At 41.3% G+C, this 26019-nt stretch overlaps 1 protein-coding gene across 1 annotated transcript; it reads left to right on the forward strand.

Annotated features, from left to right (window-relative positions):
• Positions 1–481: 481 nt before the first annotated feature.
• On the forward strand, positions 482–26019 carry LOC104072182 (opsin-3-like; the record flags this gene model as incomplete). Its single annotated transcript, XM_009572882.1, has 4 exons — positions 482–818; positions 24308–24633; positions 25115–25202; positions 25925–26019. Coding segments are annotated over exons 1-4 (846 nt in total), but the record flags the coding sequence as incomplete, so codon positions are not given.

Here is a 26019-nt window from a genome sequence, read left to right on the forward strand (position 1 = left end):
GTTGTTTTGTTTTTACCATTTGTTTTCTTCTCTATTTTCAGAAGGACACCCATTGTCAGAAGAAACAACGGTAGCCGCCCTTCGGTAGAAGGGCTGCCCATTTGCTCTGAAGGAAGAGACCATGCTAAAGCATCTTTTTAAGATACTTTCCGTTCTGAGCCTCAGAAAAGATCATCTAACATGATCCTGGGTTTAAATAATAAAGGTGAATTTGAGGTGATTGTTTGCTTGGCTCTGCTGTGCTGGAGTTAGCTGCAGAGCTGACCACTGGAAAGGCACAGCGCAGGAAAATACGCCTGTGCTGCAATACAGTATTTCACACCTGCATAACCATCTAAGAGGTACCTCAGCTGAGTGAAGATCGCAAGACTCCTGAGATGATTTGACCTGTGATGGAGGGACGCTTCTGGGAAACTGCTGGAGGACTTCAGCACAGGGCACCTGGCGTCTCTGCCCTCACCCATCTGTGTCAAAGTCCGAAATGAACCACACTTGGACATACAACCTGAGCTTTGGTGCACCTACAGATCCTGTTGAGCCAAGGGCTGGACTCTCACGAAATGGGCACACAGTAGTGGCTGTTTTTCTTGGATTTATCTTGGTTTTCGGTTTCTTGAATAACTTGATTGTCCTCATCCTCTTCTGCAAGTTTAAAACCCTCCGTAACCCAGTCAACATGCTCCTCCTGAACATCAGTATCAGCGACATGTTAGTGTGCATCTCAGGCACCACCCTCAGTTTTGCATCTAACATCCATGGCAAATGGATTGGAGGGGAGCATGGTTGTAGGTGGTATGGCTTTGTCAATTCCTGCTTTGGTAAGAGTTCAATGATAATTCTTTTGTCTTATTCTTTTTAACACTGGTGCGTGAAGCAACTTGGTCAGTGAGCTCACTGCTGCTCTATGGTAAACAGAAGGATGCTTTGATTGCCTTGTTATGGTCAAACACAAGTGAAATGCATGGTTTAAAACATTTTAACAAGAGACCTCATGAAAGAGTAGCACAGATCTGATAAATATTTCCTGACATACCCCATTTTTTGAAATTACTTGTTTTTAAGAGTTAAAAATGGCATCTAGAAAGAGGCAAGCCACTGAAAGGAGTTTGACTAAGTGTATGAACATACATAACACTTCCCTCTTTTTCAGGAAAATCTGTGCCAGTGCTGAACTACAGGCCCCTCAGTGCTGCTTCTGTCATGAACAAAGCCTCCTGAAAGTACTCCATTTACCATTTGTAATTATCTGTCAATCTGTAATATGAATTCCCTCATGTCCCAGATAATGACAGTTTTCATCATTAGATGCTTTCGGTTCTCCCCCAAAACAAAATCTTTATTTTAAAATTACATGCTTGCAGATTCAATAGCAAATTAAGTCATAGGATTAGATTTGTCGGAAATAGTCAAAGTGTGCATCAAAGCCGCAGTAAAATAGTGTTCAGTGTTCTTCTCCTGTCCAGACAAAACTTTTCCTGCAACCAGCTTTTGCACTGCTAGATTTAAGTGTTTTAACTGAAAATTATTTTAATTATTAAAAAAAGATAAAGGAAAAAGCACAGTCAAAGGGCAGCCTTCATCCCTCCAAGGTGGCTTTAAGAATTAGATCACCAAGCAGTGACCCTTTCTGCATTTATTCCTATGTTCAAAAAAAGGTCCACTAAAGCATAAACTGGCCTGTGGGTGCACATCTAGACGTGATCCTTATCCCACCCAGACCAGGGGACCTGGCGCCGCTCCCTCTTGCTGTACGTCCTTGCTTTGGTGCCTCCCGGCCACCAGGACAGGACCGAGCTCATCCCTGGCTCTTCTCCCACCCTGGAGCTGCGGTGCATCTCGTGCAGGCACTTTGGCCCGAGACGTGCTCCCGCAGCCCTTGATGTAGAGTCAGGCTGCAGATCCAAACCCACGTTTTCTACCTGAATTATAAGCTCTCGCTGCTTCCAATGGTGTGGTGTCTGGAACCCTTCCCTTCCTCAAACGTATGCTCCGCTGGTGACAGTTAACTCAGCCTGGCAGCTTCCCCTGGGAGACTGCTGCTTTGCCCAAAGTGAGCTCTCAGGAGTTAGCAGTGTTGTATAATATAAAAGGACTGATTTTGGCCATTCCAAACCAGACCTCATTATCAACAATGCCTTGGCTTGTTTTGATGGGCTGTTTTTGGTTTGGTCTGTGCAGAGCAGAACAACATGTCTTCTCCTTCCACGTTTCATTTCCGTTTTTGTGAATTTTATGAATTCCAACATTTCAGTAAGTAGTCTTCTCAGGGAGAAAGAGGTTAGGACTGTTTTTTCTCCATCCTTTGATTTAGCCTCCTTTTTTTTATTTAGGGGTGGGAGGGGAGAATAACATTTGAAGGGAGGGGAAAAAAGGTATGCGTTTAAGGGATTAGAAAAAACATATGTTGAAGGTGCCCTTCGAGCCTGCTGGCTTGTCAGGATACCTGTGTGTTACCACCCCAGTAACTGTGGAATTACACCAGAAAACAGATGAGTTTGATAAGTTTCTCCTAGGGTGACTCGCTTATGGGATAATTCTTCTAAGTCAGCTCTTCTGTATAAATCAGATGGATGGCAGGAGTGCAGATTTGTGTGCTGTTGTGACACCTGTGTTCATGTGAGAGTTTCTGGTGTAATTCTTAAAATTGCTTAGATCATCGAGGAACAAGCAAGCAAACAAAACCACAAAACCCAGATTGCGAAAGGTGACCTTAGCTCCTCTGAGTGGTGTTGGTGCTGTCAGCAGGGTGTCCTGGGCGGCTGAGGCAGCCTAAATGCAGGTAGTTACTGACCTGTGCACATGGACACTTCTCGTGACAGAGTTAAAAAAATTCTTTTGCAATTCTTTTCTCGAAGTCTTGCAGTGCTCACAACATTTTTTCTTTCACTAGTGTGTATAAAGGGCATACTGAAGAAGTTTGCTTGCAGAGTTATAATTAAAAAATGTTCACTGGAAAATAACATGAGTAAAAGCAAATCATAGTAGCAGGTTGCCTAACATTTATATGTCTCTATGGACAGATTCCATCTGCTGATAAATACCATTATTCATCAGGTTTTTTGAATTTCTGTACTCCAAAGTGTGCTTAAAAAGAGCTACTGTAGGTTTGCAGTGTGTTGATGGCTTTTCCAGGTCTTCGTAGTACTTGAAAACAAACTGGTTAGGTATACGATTTTTTTTTTGCATTCAGTGCGTGCTATAAGCATCACAGACTGAACGAGGATCCATTTAATGGAATGGTTAATTTTTTTTATGGCTATTGAAAAGTGACATGAGAGAGTTGTGAGCTTTTTATTGAGACTTGCAGGTATTATTGCTAAAAGAAAAAACAAATAGCATCTCATTCATTGTAGGATTATTTTCCTTGTCTTCTGGTGACTTTGGAAAAATTGCATAAAACTTATCAAAGTGACTCAGAAACTCAAGTGGCGTAAAATCAAGTGTATTCTGTGTCATAAGCTGGTGGCTTAAGACCTCACTGATTGGTGCAGCGTAGTTACTGAGGATAAGGAAGCTTTTTGTCAGCAAGAGGATTTTTTGGCACCTAAGTAGTCCAGTTTAGGTCATAGCCTTTGGCCTGATCACTGTGACTACCTTGTGAGTGGCAAAGCTGATTAGATTTATAAACATAAATGCAAAAGCCACAAAGACTACAAAATACTGTATGAGGCTATGGTATAAAAGGAGCATGTAAGAACACAGAAATGGCAAAACTGTATAGGCCGGGAGGAGAACATTTCTTTGTGTTATTTACACTTTCTTGCAATCCCTTATCTATTCTTAAAAAAAAAAAACAACAACTTTCTATTTGCTAAAAATTAGCTTACCCTCCTTTTTGCCTCATGTCTGATTTTGGCCTGTCAAGGCTAAGAGGAATGGTCCCAATGCTCAGGGTGCAGAATAGAGATGTGTAGTAGGAAAAGTAATTAAGAAGAACTGAAGTTCAACATCAAGCTTTGTAAGAATAAACACGTCAATATTCTTATCTGCTCCTTTTTTTCTCACGGGAGAGATCCTATCCTACTAGGATAAACATCAGTATATAGGGCCAGGATTTCGGATGATGTTGCAGTAAGTTCACTGGCTTCAGCAGAATTCCACACTCTTGTACCAAATGAAGGTATGTACCTTTTTTTTAAAACTGCAGTATTTTCTGAATGTTTCCTTCATGAAGAAATTTTAAGCGGGCAACTAATCTTCATGACTTGGTGAGTATTTGATGATGTGTAAACCACACCTGAGCCAACTTCAAACTGCTGAAATATTTTAAAAGGCTTCTGAGAAGGACTGTATTTTGGTGGTTATTTTTTTCCCCCTCTCGTTTTGTGATGCTATGAAAGCCTCCTTCTTCCTCTTTAAAACCAAATTGAGAGTGAAGGTGTTACCCTCCAGGTCTGTGGCCTGGATGAAACCTGAGCCAGTGAAAGTAGGAAGCTGAGATTCTTTTCTCTAAAGTGTCTTACCCTTTTGAAAATCACGTAACTGTTGCCCTGGGAGGTGGTCTGGAAAGCAGATCTGATTCTCCTCCAAGCAATATCGACAGTGCAATGTACATTGATGTTGCTTACTGTGGAATCGAGCTGTAAGTTCTTTACTGGGAAATCCATTGCAGGCACTTAAAAACCGTGACCCAAGAGCCAGCGCCAGGGGGTTGCCATGGGCACAATGGAAAAAAATATGGACAAAGTGTAGGTGTTTGGTTTATTTACTTGCTGCTTTCCACACGTCTGCTTTGTGATTTCAAACCATTCACAGAAAGCAGGAGTTTTAGAAGCTAATGGGAAGTGCAGATGCTGATCGATAAGCATGTAATGGGGATTCTAAGGAGAACATTAAATATCGTGAGACCCGCTATGCAAGCGTAAGAGCTGTTGGGTCTTGATCTGGGGGAGCATTAGGGATGGAGCTAGAGGAGGAACAGCATGGGCTCTTCCCAGTGTAAATGATTTTACCCTGGTGCTTGTGCCTATTTGCAGTTTTGTCAAGTAGGTCACTGCAGTGGAAAATGCACATGTCGCTGGATTGGGGAAACGGATGGATTTGCTAAATTTGCTCCCATTACCCACCGCTTAGCCACGGTTTGACAGGCTCATGGTTATACATTTAAGCAAACATGGAAAGGGACACAGGGACAGGACACATTTTCCTAGCTGAACTCTGAGTAAACTTTGCAAGCAAGCTGAAATAAGAACTGTTAAATATATCATGAAATGATTAAGCATTAGATTTTAATTTAGGAAAAATACATTATTTAGTAACACACTCCCATAGAGACCATATATACACAAAGTAATATGCCATCCTAAGATGAAGTTTGTCACGCAGCTTTGGCCATCTCGCACGTAATCTCTCCAGTGCCTTATTAAACACTTCAAATCCCCTGACAGATTAAAACTTTCAGAAACATTTCATCTTTTCCCAAGATACTTGCACTAATGTAGACTTCCCAAACATGTAGGACAGGCAGAATTTGGGCTCAGATGTCTTCTGGAGTTCATTTTCAGAATCCTTCATATAAGGATTAAATATTAAATAGATTAATACATGTGGGAAAGATGAAGCTTTCTCTGGCTCAGGAAATCCAACACTAGATTCTAACGCTGGAAAAGTTTCAAGGCACATCACTAGCAAGGATATTTTTGTGACTGTTGAACTCTTAGCTCATGTTTTCAAGTGTCTGCTGGTTGTTTTCTCTTCCTCAACCTTCACGGTTGTTAAAATACCTGGCAGTTTGTCTGAGAAGTTGATTCCAGTATTTCATTTTAAAAAATGGATTCAGATTAGTGTTGTGTAAGTGAACATCACTATATGAGAGGACACAGAGATGCCTATGCCGTGTGAAAGCTGTGCAATTCAAGGCCGTGTCTTCCTGCACAGCGTCCTGTCTGTCCTGGACACAGGAGAGGGCTACGTTCTTAAACCTGTTCGAACTAAAGTAAGGCATGTATATGTGTCTTTATGTCCATTGATAAACCACGGTTCTGTCTAAACAAGGACTTTAAAACTATTCTTTTTAGAAACCCCATAGTACTCAACTATATGGGTAGCTAATCTTTTCAGTCACATTAAAGCAGTTATTGATCTATTCCCTTGCAAACTGCCAGAGAACACGCTGAATGAGAAACAGAGCTGCTCATGATTTTGTTTTAAAGTTCATCTGCCTTGTGACCTTAAACAAATAATTTTCTTCTTAATCTTTTACCTTGATTTTACAAGCTGTGGCTTAGACTCACTGCACTAAATTAAGGTACTTGAATTTAGAGTACAGACTTCTAACATACTGGAAACGCTCTGCTTACGAGATGCAGTTGAGACCTCAGGTGAAATGAATGTGAGAAGATACATTTATTTCCAGGAGTAAATACATAATCTCCATTGGCTTGATCCTGGAAGAGCTCAAGCCTGAAGGTTTCTGAGCCCTGATACAGCAAGTACTCACCACCCAGTGAAAAACCACTCTTAGCAGCTCCCCACCTGCCCACTGAAGGTGGGTAGCTCCTTTTCCAGTGGGCTTGGAATGGAATTAAAAGTTATATTTATATAAATAAGGCTGATAGTAAGCACAACTAATCAGTAGTGTTTAAGAAAACGTTCTGCATCAGGCCCCCAAAATGTTCTCTGTTTGAAATGCGCACAACATGACTCATGCAAGCTTTCCTAGGTAGTTATTCGTATCAGAAATACTCTGTTGGTTCAAAGAGAGGGGGGAAAAAAGGGGTCTGACTAACGGGAATAGGTCAAAGGTGCTTACAGTTCCTTTATCTAAAAAAGGAGAAATGTTGTCATTGCCTAGAGGGCTTTGCTTATTTTAATACAGCATTACAACTGATGGTTTGTCCTGAATTTTTCTCCTTAATTTCAAGCAGCTGATATGCGTTAGATTGTGTAGTAAATGGAAACACAAAAGTACTTATTCAGGAGATATATAATCTGAATTCCTCTTTTGCATCCCTTCTCTAGGGAACCTGAAGTTAGCCTGCTATTTTTTTTATTTAAATAATTAATCAATGAGGTAGTGGTATATTATTAAATACACTTCTGAGGGCCATATTTACATGGGAAAATGAAATGTTGAACCCCTTAGGGACAGATGGGAATCATCTGGCTAAAACCAGACATTTTCCAATCCCCCAGGCTTCTTTTATAATCAATAGAAAAACAAATTTGTGCTGCCAGCGTGCAAATTGTCTGACATATTTGAGATGTTCTCTTCAGGGTGATGTGAGCTGTGCCCTACAAGTGCCCCTTTATGTCCCCTGGCTAGGAAAGGACCCCAAGGTCAGGGACAGATATTTGCTCTGTACCTCTCTGGAGTCATGAGATGACCCTCACAAAGAGGGTGCTTATTGCTCCTTTTGTCTTTCTGTCATTTTCTTACTTTTGCTTATAATTCCCTCCCCACTTCAGTGTCCTCTTCCTGGATGTTGGGTTTATTTCTTAGTTTATTTCTAGTTCCTATAGGCATTAAGCACTGTACAGTGTTGAAATCACTTGGCATAGTTGTTCAAGAGCAAGTATTTGGAAGACAACTGTTGTGTTTCCATGAAGAGGTGCCCAAGTCCTCTCTCAGAGCTTGAGAACCCACATTCATCATGTAGAAAAAACTGTCTGCTCTCCCTACAGATAATTTGTAGAGTGCAAGTATTGGGCTTTTGTGTGCAATTTAAGTGCTTGAAGCAGGGAGTCAGCTTGGGCAAAAATTTTGGAAAACCTGATAAAGAATGATTCTATATCATGCAGAGAAAGTGGAGACGGAATACCTGATGTGTTGCTTTGAACATTATTCCTGAAATCAGAGACCTCACTCTGGTAGGTGGTTTAACACCGATTTAGGTTAAGAAAGGTTTTGCCTTTGTTATGGCCTAAGGTGTCATTCCATTTGCCCCTGTTTTTAAGTCGTTGCAGACCATGGGTGTTGATGCTAACAGCGTTACGTCGGATCCTGTGGTGTGCAGTCGGTGTCTGTATTGCCAGGCGTGGTTGCTTCTCCCTGCCCTGGTCTGGGCAGCCCCAGCTCAGCCCTGTCTCCACGCCATACTGCAGCGGGACTGTGGGGTCCAGAACCCCTCCACTTCCCTCCTCCTCGCCCCTCCCAGCTTTCAGCACAGTGGAAAGTCAAGCATATGGCTCAAACAGGAGCTGGAGCGTGCTCTGAGCAGGTCGCTGATCCCCAGGTGCCCTCAGCATGCACCAGCAGCCACGTGTAGGTTGGGTCACCATATTTTCCCTTGGCTGCCATCCTTAACGTTTTCTGCTGTGCTTTGTTGTATGATAACCTAGAGTCTATTTTCCTAATGCTTGACCAAAAGAAAACAGCAAAACACGTGCAGAGATACCAACAGTGAAGGGTGGACAGCAGCTTGTGTACGTGTCCCTGGAAAGAGGGACAGAAGGACAGAAGAATTCTGTAAGGAGATCGATAATTTCTTTGGCATTTTTTGTGCGTAGTTGTCAGCTGTCCATGTAAAAAAGTGTTCTGCCCATGCCCAAAGTCTGTTTCTGTGCATGTGCAAGTGACTACAAATTTCTGCCAATGTTTGATGCTTCCTTATTGAGCAGCCATGCTTGCAGTTTAGTTGCATACTTTTGGTTCTGGGACATCTCTCTATGTTATGGCCACAAGTTGCAGAACACTAAGGACTTTATGCAAGGAAGTACACAAACATCACTTTACATAGAGACCTGGAATAGGAGCTTAAAGGCAAAGACCACATCGGATTTCATGCAAAATTATTCTGACGGTGAATTGAGTCTAGAAGGTCATGGCTGTAAGCTGTGTTCGAGATGATGGAACAGCATTTCTGTCAGACTTAAGTTTAATCATTTGCGTTTGCAGGCCCTTTTCCCTAATCCTGGGTCACGGCATTAACCCAGGCAACACTGTGCCTGATGTCGGTTTTCTATTACTTTAGGAAAAAGCAGAAACCAGCTGTGCCGGTAGCTACTCACATGTGAAGAAATATGTTATGAAAATGTAGCTGGCTTTCTGGTCCCTCAGTGGGTAAAATGAAATAAACTAGAGCCCGGTAAATAAGCAATATTCAATCCAAAAAAGTATATTGGAGAGCAATGGACTTTGCTTGTGAAAGGCTATTAAATCATGTTCTATTTAACTATGTGTTTAATAATCTCTAGTAACTCTAGTTTAATAATCTCTAGTAACACACATCATCTGTGTGCTGACACACCTGAACAGAATTCAGTAATTTTTTGGAAAACTTTTAAGCTTCCCTTGTAGTCCCTGAAGTATACCAGAGAAAGGATATTATCTCTGGCTATTTAAATCGAAGTTATGTATCTAGTGGCTTTTTCTTAACTGATGACATTCATTTTCTATGTCCATTTCTTTTTAGGAAGCATTTAAGCAGAATGCTACATCTTCCAGTCTAGTAAGCAAATGAATAGTTACAGGCTTTTCAGTGATAAAAGGGATACAGGACCATTGGCATAGTTCCAAATAATGACACGATAATAGGTAATAACTACCAATTTAATTTCTTCCCCTTTTTCTCAGCCGTGGTCAACACTTCACACTTAAAGTAATCACCAATTTTTTGTGTTTTTTTTTCTCTGTTACTGTGTCTGCCACTTTTCTGATTAGGAATGTTTATTAAGATGAGAGAATAATTCGCAGTAGTTTGTTAAAAGAGTGTGCTGACATGGAAAAATAAGTTTCTTCGAAAGCTGGAGCTACCCCATTTAGATTTGTGTTTTTTAGGTATCAACACTAACTGAGAAACTGTTTCTGAAATGGGATATTCAGTAAATGTCTAATAAGTTAATAAATATAGCCTCTATTGATTCACAGACCACTGATTGTTTCTGTTGATTTCACAGCTAACGTGATTCACTACTTAAATAATCCACATGCCTCCTATTACTGGAAGGTTTGTGGGTTTGGTTTTGTTGTGGTTTGTTTGGGTTTTTTTACTACTAAGTCAAAATGACCTCTGGCTGCTGTAAGTTTTCCCACAGCTGACAGAGGCAGGATGAACATTTGATACCTGCCGACAGCAGATGGAAGGGAGCACCATTCCAGGTAGCCGCTTCCTCCCCCTGATGTCCCACCGTTCCTCTTCTGTGAAGCGTCCCTGTGCTTTGACTCCTGAGTGGTTTGGGACCTGGTTACCCCCCTCTCTCCCCGTGCCGTGCTGGCCCAGGGCGGATGAGCGAGCGTTCGCCCTGAACAAGGGGGAAGCCTCAGGTTCCCGGGGGGTGCCCGACTCCCCTCTCACCTCTCGGTGGTCCAGATGGTAATGCCTCTAATCAAGGTTACCTGGGCACCATCTTTAAAACTGCTGTGTTATAAGAGTGCCAGACTTCATGTCCTTTGGCTGAAGGTTTCTCATGCCAGCTATCAGCATCAGGCTCAATTGCTGTGGGCAATTTCAGCCAACAACTCTTCCCAAAATGTGGCAAAATTCCTTTACTTCTCCTGCTTGTGGTTTCTTAAACCCATTTCACAGACAGATGCCAGTACATCGGAAGTACAGTCTCATTCCATGGCCAGATGCAAGCTTTTACTGTTCCTTATGAAAGCATAGCAGCCACAATGCAGAAGGCTAGTGACTCACTGGGGTAAGCTGTAAATCTTTACATATATTTCGCAGCATTTTATTAGAGGCAGATGTTCGCTATGTGCTAATTTTCTGGTGTTGTTTTTCAATTGTATTTTCTATTCTGTTTCTTTTCTTTTTCTATTGTTCTATTGTTTCTATTGGTTTCACTAATGCAATCCAGAGCAGAAATAGTAGATAACTACGGGAAGAAGGGATCAAAGTGAACAGGCCTCAGATGAGCCAATAGATGGAAACTGTTTTATGTGAATTATTTTTGTAGAGATTTATAACAATAGAAATTTGTTCAGGACCAAATAACTATCAGAAAAAAAGGGTAGAAAAAAGCAGAGTTGATTGTGGAAAATTTTTCATAAGGAATAGTTTGATCATCTTTAAAAACAGCAATGTGAAACTTTGCTTAGGTTAGGGCTCTAACAATTTCTAAGATTCAAAATCATTAGTTAATTCACATACGCGGCATTTTATTGCTTGATATCTAAGCGTTGTCTGAGTCTAGGACAGAACTCTGAGATAGTACTGAAATAGCACAGTAACATCTGGCAAGATTTGCTTTGACCTAAGAAATGGTATAAATTTTACAAAAACATAGATAATCCCCTTTAACTTGTCTGTATCAAAATTTTAGAACACACAACAGTTGAATACGGTTGGGTCTGCATTAGACTTAACTCTTACATGCCTGTGCACACTGAAGCATAATTGTTTGCCAAATTTACGGTTTGTGGGTAATTTCTGTTCTGCGTTCAGACTGTTTATGAAGTTACCGGGGGACTTCTTTACACTGACACATTTAATCACCCGAATGAAATTATGCAAGCTGCTAGTGCACTGTGCAGCAGGCAGCACAAGGCAGAGCATCCTGGAGCGGGGATTTCGCGTGGTGGTCGGGAGCGCTGCCTTCCCCTCCGCGAGCACCGCGCGGGAGGCTGATGGCCATCCCCGCGGCTGAGCCGTCTGCCTCGGTGTGAGCAGGAGTTAATTGGAAACAGTTCTAGGGTAGGAAGTAGTATTGTAGGGATGAGGAGCTACAAATTCTGCCTCTTAATGAAAGGGTGGTGTATCTACATGGTATGTGGGGGTGTGTTATGTATGTGTTCTGTAGACTGGCCATGGCGCACAAAGCAGCTCTTCTCCATGCAAGTCTTTGTAACAAATCCCAGCAGTTTGCCTTAATTTATCCAAACTGCCAGATTTTTCTCTGTTTTTTGTCTGCTCAGTTTTCAGAGAAAAAGCGTGTGGCAGCGCAAGAGGGCCGAGGTCCAGCAGTGGCTGCGTGAGGATCTCAAGGATTGCTTTACTGTGTGTACTTCTTAAAACCGAAAGTGTATTTCTATTTAATATCCTTGTGAGAGGCAAAGACTGCATCAGAGCAGTAGGATGAAAGGCTGCCAGATAAATATGCCAGTCAGGATTTAAATGGGCTTTTTCGAATGGGTCGAAAGCAGGTTATGAGGCAAGACAAAGCGATAGCTTAGTATTATTTTTGGTAAGAGCAGTAGGCACACCACCATCTGGTTTGCCCCATATAACGGTTTTTCTGTATCGGTCAGTGCATCAAGGGGTGTTTAACAAGGAATTTGAGGATGAGAATGAGTAGGAGTTTTACAAGTATTAATATATTTTCTGGGTTTGGGGGCACTTGGACCTTTGGGAAAGAAATATTAATAGTAGATACAAGCAGGTAATGGCCTCTTACTGTGCTGTAATTGTTTCTTCTTATCATTTCAATAACTGAATGATAGTTGCGCCTTGCAAAGTGTTGTGTATATACATACTAAGTGTTTGCCATTCAAAAATACGTTACCCAGCTATGCTTCTAGAATACTAACCTTAAAGTTAGGATAACTTTCAATATCCATGATATTTTTCCAGTATGTAGTCCCAGCAGCCTGTGATTTGTGGTGTAGGGACTTCATCCCTGACATAGTACTTTTGAGTCTAATAGGTCTTCCTGGATTTATCTCCCAGGCTGCTTGCTCTCGGGAACCCTGCAAAATTTTGGTATGCACGATATAGTATGTCAAGGAATTCCACTTATTAACTATGTACCATGCAAAGAAAAGTACCTTCTCCTGTTTGTTAATTCTGAGTCTGCAACCTGATGATTTCATTTGAAAACACAGTTCTTGTATTATGAGAAACACTAAATAATCTTTCCCCATCCACCTTTTAACCTTTTCTCTTCTTTTCTCTGTTTTCCTTTTTTAATAAGCCCTGATACTTGCTTTTCTAAATGCTGCTGAGCATTGCTGCTTAGTGGTTTGCATAAAGCTATCTATCATAACTCTCTTTGCAGAGCAGTAAGTCAGTCAGAAACAATCGCTGTATATTTAAAGCTAGGACCGTTTTTCTCCACATATGACAGTTTACATCAGTATTGCATTTCATCTGCTCAGTGACTCAGTTTCATGCGGTTGTTCTGCAGTACTCCGCAGTCAGCTTTTGTTGATTTTGAGTTATTCAGCGTAGTATAATCAGCAGACTTCACTCTTTACCATCTTTTCCAGATCATTTATTAATGTGATGAATAACCCAGGGCCTAGAACAGATGCATAGGGGACTTTGCTGGCCACAGTTTCCACTGAGAAAACTAATTATTTTCTCCTGTTCTTTATTTCCTGCCTCTAATCAATTATTTATCCACGTGAAGATCTCTGTTATTGCAAGGCAGCTTACTATCCTCACGAGCCTTTGGGCGAGTCAAAGCTGTTTGGAAATCCAAGTAGGCTTTATCGAATGTATCACCCCTGTCTGCATAGCCCTGCCAAGGACCTCTAATGAATTAGTGAGGGATGGCTTCCCCCCGTGGTAGCCATGCTGGCTTGTCCCAATATGTTAGACCTCCTTATACAGCCACTACTATATTCTCTAGCGCGATTTCCAGTGTTGCCGATTAGACTTGTCGGCTGGATGAAATGTACTGCAAAGGATTTCTGTCTGTATCAGTTACAAACCATTTGTCAATGGATGTAGCAAAAGTTCTCCTCTTCTGAGGCCCTTCTGAGGGGTTAAGGAATGGAGAATACACTTCTCCTCACTGCATATTCTTTAGCCAGCAAAGTCATCTTGGATAGAGATAGGAGCAGCCTTCTCCAGTCTTTCATCCCACCTCCATAGCATGTGAGGTTGCTGGGTTGTAAAACTGCACAAGAAACTCTTGGCCCAAGAGCAGTGTAAAGACTGGTCTACATATTTTGACACTGCATTCGTATTATCAGATATGCCTAGTTATTAACCCGTTAATAGCTAGTTATTATAAAAAACAATTTGACCTCTAGACCTTATGACAGAAACTTGACTCAGAAGACTAAATATTTGTAGTGTGTTTCATCTCTAGGAATGATAACTGCCAAAAAAAGCAGATTATAGAATCATTTTACAATCTCTAGAAATATACCTTTATTATTAAAAATGAGCAGTTGCAGTCAGTGAAAAAGCAGAGGCTCATAGGAGGGAAGTTAGCTATGTGTGCTCTGGTGGCAGTTCAGCTCCCTGGCTGGCAGATGATAATACATTGTAATCTCACCTCTTAGCTTACTTGGTGCTATATCACATACGTAGAAAAACCCTGAGACTATATGCTACGTGTTACATGTGTGCAGATGCTCAGCATGAAGGAAGGTCCCGGGGATCTCCCCCCGTTTGGAAAGCTAAGGAGCAGTCCTGGCGGGAGATGGGGGTCCTGCAGGACAGCGTGGGCGTGGACATGGGGATGCTGCAGTGAACCTGACCACCCTGAGAGCATCCTCCTGCTACTCCAGCACTGTACATCCATCCCTGCTTTCCACATGCACAGAAGCCCCGAAGACTTCTCCTGAGATGTTGCTGTACAGGAGCTCCATCTAGTGCTGACATTATTTCTTACTCTGACTCCCTAAAGCGGCTGGATAAATACACTGATACGGAGGCAGCCAATTTAGGAGGCTGAATTTGCAAGTGCTAGCCTGCTTTCCAGAATGCAAAGGGATCCTGCATAACATATGGAATGTGAGACTGAAATTAATATTCGGGTTTTTTTTTATACTGTGCTGGTATCACTGAGATGCAAAAGGGAATTCTTTGCTATATTTATGCCACTAGGAGTAGTTGTTGGTTGGTTGGTTGATGGATAGGCATATTAATAAGATAGCAGAAAAGCATAGTACTACTCAGTGATGCACATTAAGTCACAAGATACAACTAAGAGTTAAGATCACCCTTAAAGCACAACATATACATCTTTAAAAATTCAGCAAGGGGGGAGAGAAAAAAAAAAAGGATAATTCTTTACTATTAGGAGTAACAAAAGGATAATTCTTTACTATTAGGAGTAACACATACTGTCTGTCTTGACAATAACATCAAAGGAAGGGTATGTCGTACAAAGGATGAAACAGAAAAATGACTGCTGAGAGAAGAGCAGGAAAGATTTACTGAACAGGACCACTAATGTTTGCTGTCAGATTTGTCCCAGCAGGCTGGATGCAACAGTGATTTCGCAGTGATTTCTTTCAAGCGCAGAGTTAAACTGTGACTCCCATTAGAGTTAAGCAGGAAGAGAATTCTTTAGGGAAAGGAATGATTGTCTGCTCTAATGGACTCACAACTACAAGTCATCTAAGCAAAAGAAAACAAATAATTACAAGCATTATATAAACAGCAATTTACTTCTATTCAAAGTGAATTGTTGATATTTGAAGTATTTTGAAAGCCTAGACTGCCAGCATTTAAAAACTGATTGTAACTGCTAATGTGTAACAAATGATTGTGGAAAATATTTTCTAAATTTCAAATCAGGAGAAATGCTTTTAATGCCTTAAAAATCAAAAGGAAATGGTGATCTGATCACTAACAAGTGGGAGCGTTCTACTAGAATAGGAGTCACCAAATGCAAGAATATTTGATTGCTTTGATTGTTTATTCTATTTTGTAACACAGATATTTAAAAGGCATATCCAAATACAGCCAATGGTGTTTTGGAAGCACGTTCCATTCTCAGCTGCTTCTGCCGGTTATTGAGGCATCCATGCATTCCTCTGCAGTTCGTATCATTTATATTAGCATTGAACTTATCAGGAGTTGTTATATTCACATTGTGATTTTGCTGTATCATAAAATGATTTATTGTGATTTGTTTATTCGCTGAAGTGTAGATACTGAGCTGTAAAGTTCAAGCAAGTCAGGCTAGTACTGGCTGGTTGTCCACCAAGGCCAGTGCTCACTTTGAGTCTATTCATCTTAACTCTGTAAAGTCTTCTAGGTTTAGCGGGCTTTCTTTTTCACTCTGGAAGTGTTTGGGGTCTTCTACCAAAATCTGTTGGCAGCTGGATTTTGGCCCTAAAATACGTATCTTTCTTTTTGTTTGGGAGGGAAAAGGAAAAAGTGGATAATATTCTGGGGGCTAGCGAGGAAGGAACAGCAGCCACATGTGTCTGCCACTCTCCAGACCTGGTTGCATCCCTTCTGAATATTCATTTGTGCTTCTCCTCTCAAAAAATGAGAGAAAAAACCAAACCAAAACAAAAACCTTGATAAAAATAATTTTGTGAAATTCCATATTCACGGTCTCTTACTTCTTTCTCTTTCAGATTTTCTCATTTGATGCTACTTTCCCACTAGCCCCAGTGGCTGTGGGAGTTGTTAACTTACTTAATTAGCTTAACTGAGTTTGTTTCATTCTGGGCTGCCTATCCCAGATTTTGCAGGCTGATCGGCATTCTCATTGCCACTTGTGGCAATTCTGGAATCACGCAAGAAGAGGAGATGTAACCTGCAGAACCTCACTGGAGACTGTATATGGGATAGGTTTTTCCCGTCTTGACCATAGGAGGGAAGAGTGTGTTGTAAGACTTGGAGCTAGAAAGCAAAACAGAATACTTTTTTTTTTCTAAAACAATTAACAAGTTCTGTTCATTCTTCCTCCATGATGCTGTGCCTCAATAGCTTCTGATTTTTTGCGAAAGTGCATATGCTCTGAGGAGGTCAATGATCAGGTCAACAAATCATAGAAATGCTCCCCCCCTTCTGCCCAGTGAGTCAGCTTTTGAAAGTTTCTGCTTTTATCATTATAATATTCTTACCTCCTCACCTGCAAGGAAGCCCCTGATGGCAGCAACTGCTGTGGTGAAAATTACTGTATTTTTGTGGAAGACATGCTTTGACTTTAAGGTAAGCAGAGCCCAGTAGTTTTCCTTATTAGTATTAACATTAACCAGTACATAAAAAATAGAATCAAAACTGATGATAGAACAGATTGCTCCATGTGCACTCTCCTAAAGTCTCCGATGCTGTGGCAGGTGTTAGGTAAGGTACTTTGGCCCAGAGCTGACAAAATTTTGCCTGAAGATTAAGCTACCATTAGAAAGAGAGCTTGTTGCTTTTTCCTCTTGCTGCTTCCAAACCTCTCTTGTGAATACTAGACTTTCAAATTGTTTCATGCACAGTCCCTGAGGGATGATACTAGGATATGTTTTCAGAAAGGCGTCTAAGGAGATATAGAAGTGCAAATATGTTGGAAAGGTCATATCTTTGAAGTTGCTTAAATTGTTTATGTTTCATTTTCGTGTGTGAAGTGCTTCATTTCTGTAGAGAACTAATAGAAATGCTCTCATTTAAATTCAGGAAGGTTGTTTCTCTTGAAAACAGCACTGAGTCACTGATCAAACTAGTTTTGTATAACTCAATAACATATTTATGTAATACCATTCGGTAGCACAACTTGGAATTAAACTTGAAACCTTAAAACTGAGGTAGTAAGAGCCTTCATTTGAAGAGGTTTGTTTCGTACTGCTGTTTTTCTGTGTTTGCCTCTAAGTCCTTGGGCAAGCACAATGAAAGACGTCAGCCAGAAAAAAGCAGAAGAATACCTCAGGATTCCCCAGTATTCCCAACTTGGGGTGCATTTAGTCACAAAACCCTTTTCCTCCTTTTACATCTTGCTTATCTCCATCTCAGAGTGCCACAGAGCATTTTAGCATATTCTCCAGCTAATGGAGCAGCAGATATATCAGCTGAAACCTAGAGGACTAGAGGGAAGGGAACGCAGCTGTGTTACATACGACACATAACATCATTGCTGAGAAACCTACTTGCTGCTGGCGTTAGGTATTTACCAACACAGCATTTCTAGGAGACCAGAGCACACTTCTTCCTTCCCTGCAGATGTCCTTACCGCACTGTGCTCTTCTGTGCTTGCTGTCTCTCCCGGATCACTCTTCACCCCTACACGGTGGCCTGGCTTCAACAGGAGGGGTGCAAGGGATGGCTTTCGGTGAGTCCTAGCCCGCCAGCTGCCAGTTCATGCTCCTCTTCCGCTTCCAGGTGTGCGATCTCCTTAACTAGGATATTATGTTAAAGCTGCCTCATAGTAATAGGTATTACATACACACGTATATATGTATGGAGTCTCATAAATATATGGAGCATCACCATTTTCTCTTCCTTCAGCAACACCTTTGAGCAGTGGTGGCCAGAGTTGCTGTTGGTTAACCTCTGCTGCTGGCAGGTTCCTCTGGGGTTAGCACAGGGTTTGTAGATGGTACGTGGGAACCCCAGCACTTACTATCCCTTTGATTGCCCCCCCCCACGTTTTGTACATGGCTGGCAGATGGTCTGCTGCTCGCCTGGGGTGCTCAGCTGGCTCCATCAGGCCTTGTGTCTCAGCAGCAGCACGACCAGGCGGACTCTGGTTCCCTGCCTTGCACCAGCCTTGCAGCTGGGTCTCGCCCCGGCTCGGTCTCAGCAGCTGGGTTTGGCCTGGCCGCGGGCTGCAGTGGCATCACGAAGTGTAGGGACTTGCCATGGAGTTACTGAGGTTGGTACAGCTGATGTGCGAAGGGAAACGGGGGTAAACGCCAGAAGAAACTGTAGAAGAAGAGTTAGAAGAACGGCCTGTGCAGGTAACGAAGAAAACTGTTCCCAGCTGATAAAAGCAGAGGACAACAGCTCGTCGGCGGAGGACCCTGCACCCCACCGAGAGGAGCATGGCATCAAGGGTACAGCACATCAGACCTGCCATTTCTTTCCCTGGTAGCTCACCGCGAAAGACGGTGCTCATGCAGGGGAGTACGTTGCAGGCAGATGTACTTTCCACATGAGGAAATGCAAACAGGGAGCAGCAGCTTCGCCTGAGACATACCAAGGTTCATGTGGGCAGGATTTGTAAGCAGTGGACCACTTCATAACGACAGTGGGCTCCTAAAGTGTGTGAAAGCTCTATCCAAAACCCAATTTGTTGCCAGGGAGGTACCCGTAAGCAAGAGGTTTCACAAATTGATAGCCGGAGTCCCTTGTTCTTCCTGTTGCACAAAAGAGATCCTGGACAGACCTCTTGAACACAGACCTTTGTGCTTGTGGCTGTGAGAGTGTGAGGGGATGAAAGCTATGGGAGAATGACTGTGAGTGGGTAAAATCAACCTGCATGGAGGCTGGGTGCGATAAAATCATCCTGGCCTTTTGTGACAGCTTGCATTTAGTTTTGATCCATTAATCAAATCAATTCTTCTTGTTGAAGCAGGTGCTATTGCATTCCTCCAAGCTCAGTCTGCCTAAGCTTACCTGTGGCTTCTTTTCATTGCCCCTGGTCCTTGATAACCAGAATACAGTGCAGGATATACATTATGTCATGCAACTGTGATGCTTCTAGGACTCTAATCAAGATGTAGGATAATGACCTTCAGGAGCTTTAAGAGGGCAAATATACATAAGTTAGTAGTCAAAACATTTACCCAGTGTAGGCTGAATCTCTGGGATTCGCAGTTTTTCACAACCTACAGCCCATCGGCAAGCTGCATCCCATTTCCAATTACTACATCAGTGAGCAGTGTAAAACAGCAAAAACTAATACGAAAATGTAATGCTCTTAGTTGAGACTCACTGGAACAAAACAGTGATTTGCTGTGTCCTTCACCTAGAGTCATACTCTGTGCTGTGCTGCCAGGAAGAAATGTACAGATCTTTAAATAAAATGAAAAAAAAAGATAATGTCTCAGATGGTAGTCCTCTAAATGGATGCCTGTCCTAGTTTATGACTTGAAATTTAATTTCTTGCACTCTACTCACTACAACTAATTGTTGTGTAGAAAAGGCTCATGCCTCAGATCCGGCTTGTCTCAGAGTCACTTACTTCCATGGTTAATTTTTGAATAATTATTTGTTCCTGTAATGCAATCTGCAGTGGATTTTTATGTCATCTTTCAGTACTGCTCAGTGAGAACCTTAGCTTTGTTCCTGTATATGCATGAAATGTTGGGGGAACAAATTACATTTCTCACTGTGATTGACTCCTGTGGAGTTATTTTGCTAGGTACCAGCTTGAGGCCCTAAATATTTGTTGGAGGCAAATTCTATTTAGATGTGCAATTCCTGAACTTAATTTTGTTGCAATTTTAGAAAACATTACTCATTTGAAATTAATATACGCAGTCTACCCAGTCATAAATGTTTCTGCAAAATAAGAATGAAATGTTGGCATAAAGCATTGTGATTAGCTTTAAAATTATAATTATTTTCTTCTTTTTATAACTTACATTAATTTTTTTAATTTGTTTTCTGGTTATTAAGACTATGGAGATTACATTCAAGTCTTTTCCTCAGCCATAATTCTAAAGTATTTAATAGCTTTTTGTTTTAAAGCTGAGATTCTCACTAATTCCTATGGCTGCAATAGATAGGGTGTGAAATAGAATACCAGATAACTGCAGAATTTCTGGCAAAGGTCACAACAGTTAAGTGCATATGACATTAAGAAAACTCTGATATACAAAAACAGGAGGCACAATGAAAAGAGAGAAACTTTATTCTACTTTATCCAAACCGGGTTACAAGAAGGGCATGAGGGAAGTCCGAGGAAACTACAGTCTAACCTCAGTACCTGGAAAAATTATGGAGAAGATCATACTGGATGCTATTGAAAGGCATGCAAAGGGCAAGGCAATCATCATTTTTTTTTGCTGGAAGCTCATTCACTAACTGTTACACACTTGATCCCTGTTTTTTACTTCGACACAGTGTCAAACTAAATACTGATGCAAAACCTGGTTTTGCCTTTGTTATGAAATGATGTTGTTTCAGTCCAACAAATTAGGCCTGTATATCTGCTATTAATTGATCAAATGATAGTGGTATCTTCCCAGGATTCAGCTATTGAACTGATAAAGGAGTGAGATTAGAAAAAAATTACTTTTTTAAATTAAAAAGCTGACGATATTCTTAGCCAATAGAGACATTGGAGCTGATAATCTACCACAATATTGGAATAGGGCTATTTCTTGATGTGCATCCTATATTGGTTTTGTCCAGTCTTGGCTTCCATGTTAAGGTGAAGCCCCTTCATCAGCAAGGTTGGGTGGAGCTGCAGTGTTGGGGTGTAGAGGGTCCGGGCACGTCTTCTGACTTTGTGTACGCTGCGCAAGGTCACACTAAGTAGACTGAGAGAGGGTTGCCATGGCCTCTGTTGGTTTTGTTTCTTCCTCATCTGGGTGATAGGTGTTTTCGTTACTCGCAGCCAGTTCAATTGAACGTATCTCACTGTTGGAAAAAAAGTTTTTTGTTTTTTTTTTTTATGGCTCTTAATTTCATCATTTTCTGTTTTTCAAAGCACCAGTTTTGTTCTTTCAAAGTATTTGTAATTTTTCTAGTTAGCCTGGTTTAGTATATTTTAACCATATGAGCCGCATTGAATTCTTTTAATATCTCTTATGAACTACCCCTTCAGTGCTTTCCTCTTTTTCCCTTGTTGTTTTGAAAGCATTAGAAGTCAATACCTAGTGGTGTTAATTTCAGTGATATTAAGTAGTTCAGGTATAGCACAGACCTTAAAGTCTTACTGTGACAAAAAGAAAAAGATGAATATTGACTGTTTTCTGAGCTTTCGTGGTTTGAGATTCCATATATCACAGTTTTTGTCCTCCAGAGAAAAATGTAGTTTGTGTCATGTCAGTGGAACTCAATAATAAAAGGTGAGTAAAGATGAAATGGCTCCTGCCAAGGTGTGTAATTAAGAGTCTCTAATCTTCTTCTGTGTAGTTAAGAAAAATGATTTGCTATAATTTAAATGAAACTTTTGTGGTTTTGTCTGACTGCTAATATTTGATTTATTTTTTACTGACATCGCCATGGTCCTAATTTAATAACTGAGCATTAATTCTATGCCAGTTAAAGACAGGACTCTTCTTTGGCTCAGAGCAAGCAATACTGCATTCATGGCCAGTTATCTTCAGATCCACTCCATAAAGCCATCCATCATAAATACCAGCGTGAGAAAAGCTGAGCATCTTTCTCACATCAGGCAGTAGGCAAAAATGTGAAGAAGTGTAAATGATTGCTGTAAATCGTGACAATATAAACCGTGAGAAGCTGCTGGGCAGTAGCACAGCCACGGGGACGAGCAGGCAGTGCTGGCAGCCAGACGTGACCGGAGAGCCCAACGGCTAACGCAGCCGTCCAGGAAGCAGGGCCCTGAGCTAGGGAAGTTTGAATACTTCATTTGGGTTTTCGAAGCAACACCGCACCCACAAGACTGTAGGATATTCTCAACAAAAGTACATCTCACCTGCCATCTCATCAAAATAGGGACATTGTGCCCTCAGCTGCCATCAGAGGTAAAGCAAGAATAATATAACCTTGCTGGAGAGCCCTCAGCTGTGAGGGGAGAGATTTCTTGTTCCCAAGACTGTTTGCTGTGAGTCCATGATGGTCTAATTTGAAATGCATGAATAGATCTATACCGCCTTACTGAGGCCTAAGTTTCAAATATAAAATCTGGATTTTTGCCTTAGGTACCTACATGAGCTAAGTGTTTTTGATAGCAAGAAGCTCTTTAGTCAAGCAGATAAAAGCATGGAAAGAGGCAATGCTGAGAAAGTGAAGATAAATAAGTGTGGGCTGGAAGTGAGAAGAGAGTGGTAGATTCTTTGTTCTTGAGTCTGTAATTCAGAACCCGCTATTTTTTTCTAAATTGAGATATGTGTTTAATGCAGGACTTATGGCCAAGGGCTTTCAAAAGCTGTGTTATGTGGGAAATCAGATTAGATGAGGGATGATCAGAAAGCCTCCACTGCCTCTAAAATAGTCTAGTCTTAAAATAGGTTTAAAGTTAAGACTCTTAAACTGTATAATTCAGTTGAACTTAGTGGAGCTGTGTCATTTTACAGCTGTAAGTGTATCTACTTTTTGGGTCTGACTTCCCAGTAATAGACAGAAAATAATTTAGCAGGCTCTTGTAACAAGAAAGATGTTTTCTTCATCAAAAGTTGCCTTTTCCTCACACCCTTTTTCCTTCTCTTCCCCTGAGGCATCCTATTGCAGCAAGCAGTGCTTGCATTCCCCCTGGGTCCTTTGCCATACCCAGCTCTGCACAAAGTAACTGCAAATTGTTGTCAGGATGGCAGGAATAGCTGCGCAAGCATCCAGCTAACTAGGAAATGAGTGACTGAGTTGTGGGGGAAAGAGAAGCAAAATGCTGTGCCTGGGGAGAGTATCCTGCTGTGCCCTGTGTGGGTTTGGGGGGGGTTTGCCCAGGTACGGGACAGAGTAGTGCTATCCCCACGGGAGTCTCTGACTCACCTCCATCCCGCACCTGTGAAGGAGCTGTAGGAAAAGCTGACAGTTAAATGGGGGCAAAAATGGATTACAGCTGTGGATTCCTCTGAAGATCATCTTTTTTGTTAACGGATTTGCTGGAAGTAGGTACCGCTCAAAACCAGAGAATTTTGGCAGGCTAGATCTCTATGCTACTGTTATTAATGGCAAGGATCAAGAAGAAAAATTCCTGGAAAGAGCTGGACTGACATAGGTCTATTCAGGTTTTTCATCTTGCAGGACCAAAAGGAGGGGCCTGTAATCCATGGGAAAAGATGGTGTTAAATTTCTTCCGACAAGTTCCTTCTGTCATAAATCCTGGGAAGTGGTATCCAGTGTTGTGTCACCAAGAACTCTAAGGAAGCTGCAAGGAGAACAAAAACATAGGAAATAGCAAAAAAACCCCCCCACTGAGTCATGGCTAAGAACCTGCCATGCAAATCCATAAAGATTTGTGGAGGGGGTCAGGACCCTGAACCTTGAAAGAGAGAGTGGAAATGTCCTACAACCCAGATTTTTGAATCTTCCACTGGAGGATAGAACTGGTCTCCAACACCTAGAGCTCAGTATTGACCTAAATCACTTTTTGACTCATTATGTGATGTATGTGTAAATAAAGTTACAACCTGCCACATCACACTCATGCCAAGGGTTGTCTGTTGTTTCCATATACAAGTGGTCAGAACTGAAGCTATATCTAGCTGGTGGGGCAGAAGTGCAAAAGCTTCTTTCATTTTTGGGCTCCCAATCTTGAATATAAAGCCTCCTGCCTGTATAAAAGTCAATGCAATATTTGAAAATGCTCATGGATGTTAAGAACTGAGTATTTCTTAGCAAGGGAATCTTTCAACATTTTATTAGTTCATGTAGAAAATGGATTTCCCCTGGGTAATACTAAAACAGCTAAATCTAAAAACCTGCCCAGAAGAGGAATAGCTGTCAAGTATGAAAATCTTCCAATATAAGATAAATACGAGTGAAACAAAATTTGACATGACAGACAGAGCAACCAGGTCCAGTGGGGATTTAAGCATAGAGAATAATGGAAATAGTTTTCACTGTTGCCTCAAATATGTAACAGTGAGAAAAGCATCTCATTTCTTGGGGTTTAAAATGGATACTGCACCAAATAATGAAAGTAAGCATTTAAATTGCTTGGTTCATTGCAGGCATTGTGTCCCTGATCTCCCTGGCTGTCCTGTCCTATGAACGCTACAGCACTCTCACCCTGTGCAACAAGCGCAGTGCTGACTACCGGAAGGCATTGCTGGCAGTCAGCGGTTCCTGGATTTATTCCCTGGTCTGGACCGTGCCACCTCTGATCGGTTGGAGCAGTTACGGGGTAGAAGGTGCAGGTACAAGCTGTTCGGTACGCTGGTCCTCTGAGTCAGCCAAGTCCACATCCTATATCATCTGTCTCTTCATATTCTGCTTGGTCATCCCTGTGATGGTCATGATGTACTGCTACGGTCGCCTCCTTTACGCTGTTAAACAGGTAAGCTGCTGTATCCTATTGATAGTGCAAACTGCTCTGAGAGATATGTTGCATTTCTCTTCTATCGAGTTTGAAGCACTGATGATAGAGAGCAAAACAACAAAGCAAAACTAATGGAAAAGACGACAGACAGCCTGAAGGAAGGGGCAGGAGGTCTTCACCAAGTATGTTCATACTCCAGAGCTCCAAACAGTTAGAACAACCAGATAACATCCACATAGATACTGACTTTGTGGTTTGAAAATATTGTATTCTAGGAAAACCAGCATATCTGGGTGAAGGTTGCATTTGTAATGAAGCCAACACACATGTTTACCTGTCTATAAATAAGACATCCGTGCAAACATTTCTTCCTCATTTTTAATCATGACATTTTAATAATTTCTGCTTCTTAAACTGTGGAGACCTAACTCTACAGTAATGCAGTTCTATTGCAATTTGCAGAGTTATCCCAGGGAGCAGCTTCTCCTTGTAATTCTAGGCCACATTTAAAAGTTTCCTTAAATACTACTACCAACACTACTACTATGACTGCTACTATGTCGACCCTCCTCTGACTGGTTTAAGGGGTACTGCAGATATTCCAAAATGAATGTTCCAAAAGACTGTGAAGTTTGAATACTCTTGGGATAGTAGCAAAATGATATAATGATGAACAATGAGAAAGGAGTAAGCGTATAGGTGTTCTTTAAAAACCAGTTCTCTAAAATGTTCAGATGAATTAACTAAAGGTGTTAAATGGAAAAAAAAAGCCAGTAAATCCCTGAATAGAGGCTCTCATACAGAATTAAAGCTTACTTTTGATTAGTCATAAGGAATTAAGGTCGTGCCTTTTACATGATTTGTCAAAACTTTCAGAACACTTGAAGCCCAAATGGGAAATCTTTTCCTGGTTGAGTGCTGAGCGGGCCAGTAAAATCCCTTTGATGAATCACACATTAGTACTCCTCTTAATGCTGTGCAATAGTAATATGGAAAAAATTTCTCTTGATTATAAACCATTAAAGTGAAGTTGCAGACCGTATCTGGTCCCTGGGCAGCAGTATCCTTCACCATCACCTTAAAGAAAGGAGCAGGATCTTGGAACACGTGCTACTACTAATACGCAGAAGATACAACTTTCTTAAACTTTTGTCTCTTCTTTCCTTCAGCCCTCACTGTCATTCCTGACAACAGACATCACCCACAACATACAAATACTTGCATGGATGAAGCTTCTGTAGCATGTGCTTTAGCTTTTAGTTCTAAACGTAGGCTTGTGTTATTTTATTCACCTTTTTTTTAAATTCAGTTACATTCAAAGTAGTAGTAGATCTCACTGATCTGCCTGATGGGATTCAAGAAGTTGTGGCAAACATGCTGAGGGAACAAAGTATCATAGAAAAG

This window comes from Fulmarus glacialis, unplaced genomic scaffold (genome assembly GCF_000690835.1).
Source record: "Fulmarus glacialis isolate BGI_N327 unplaced genomic scaffold, ASM69083v1 scaffold5020, whole genome shotgun sequence".
In the NCBI taxonomy this organism is placed as follows: Eukaryota; Metazoa; Chordata; class Aves; order Procellariiformes; family Procellariidae; genus Fulmarus; species Fulmarus glacialis.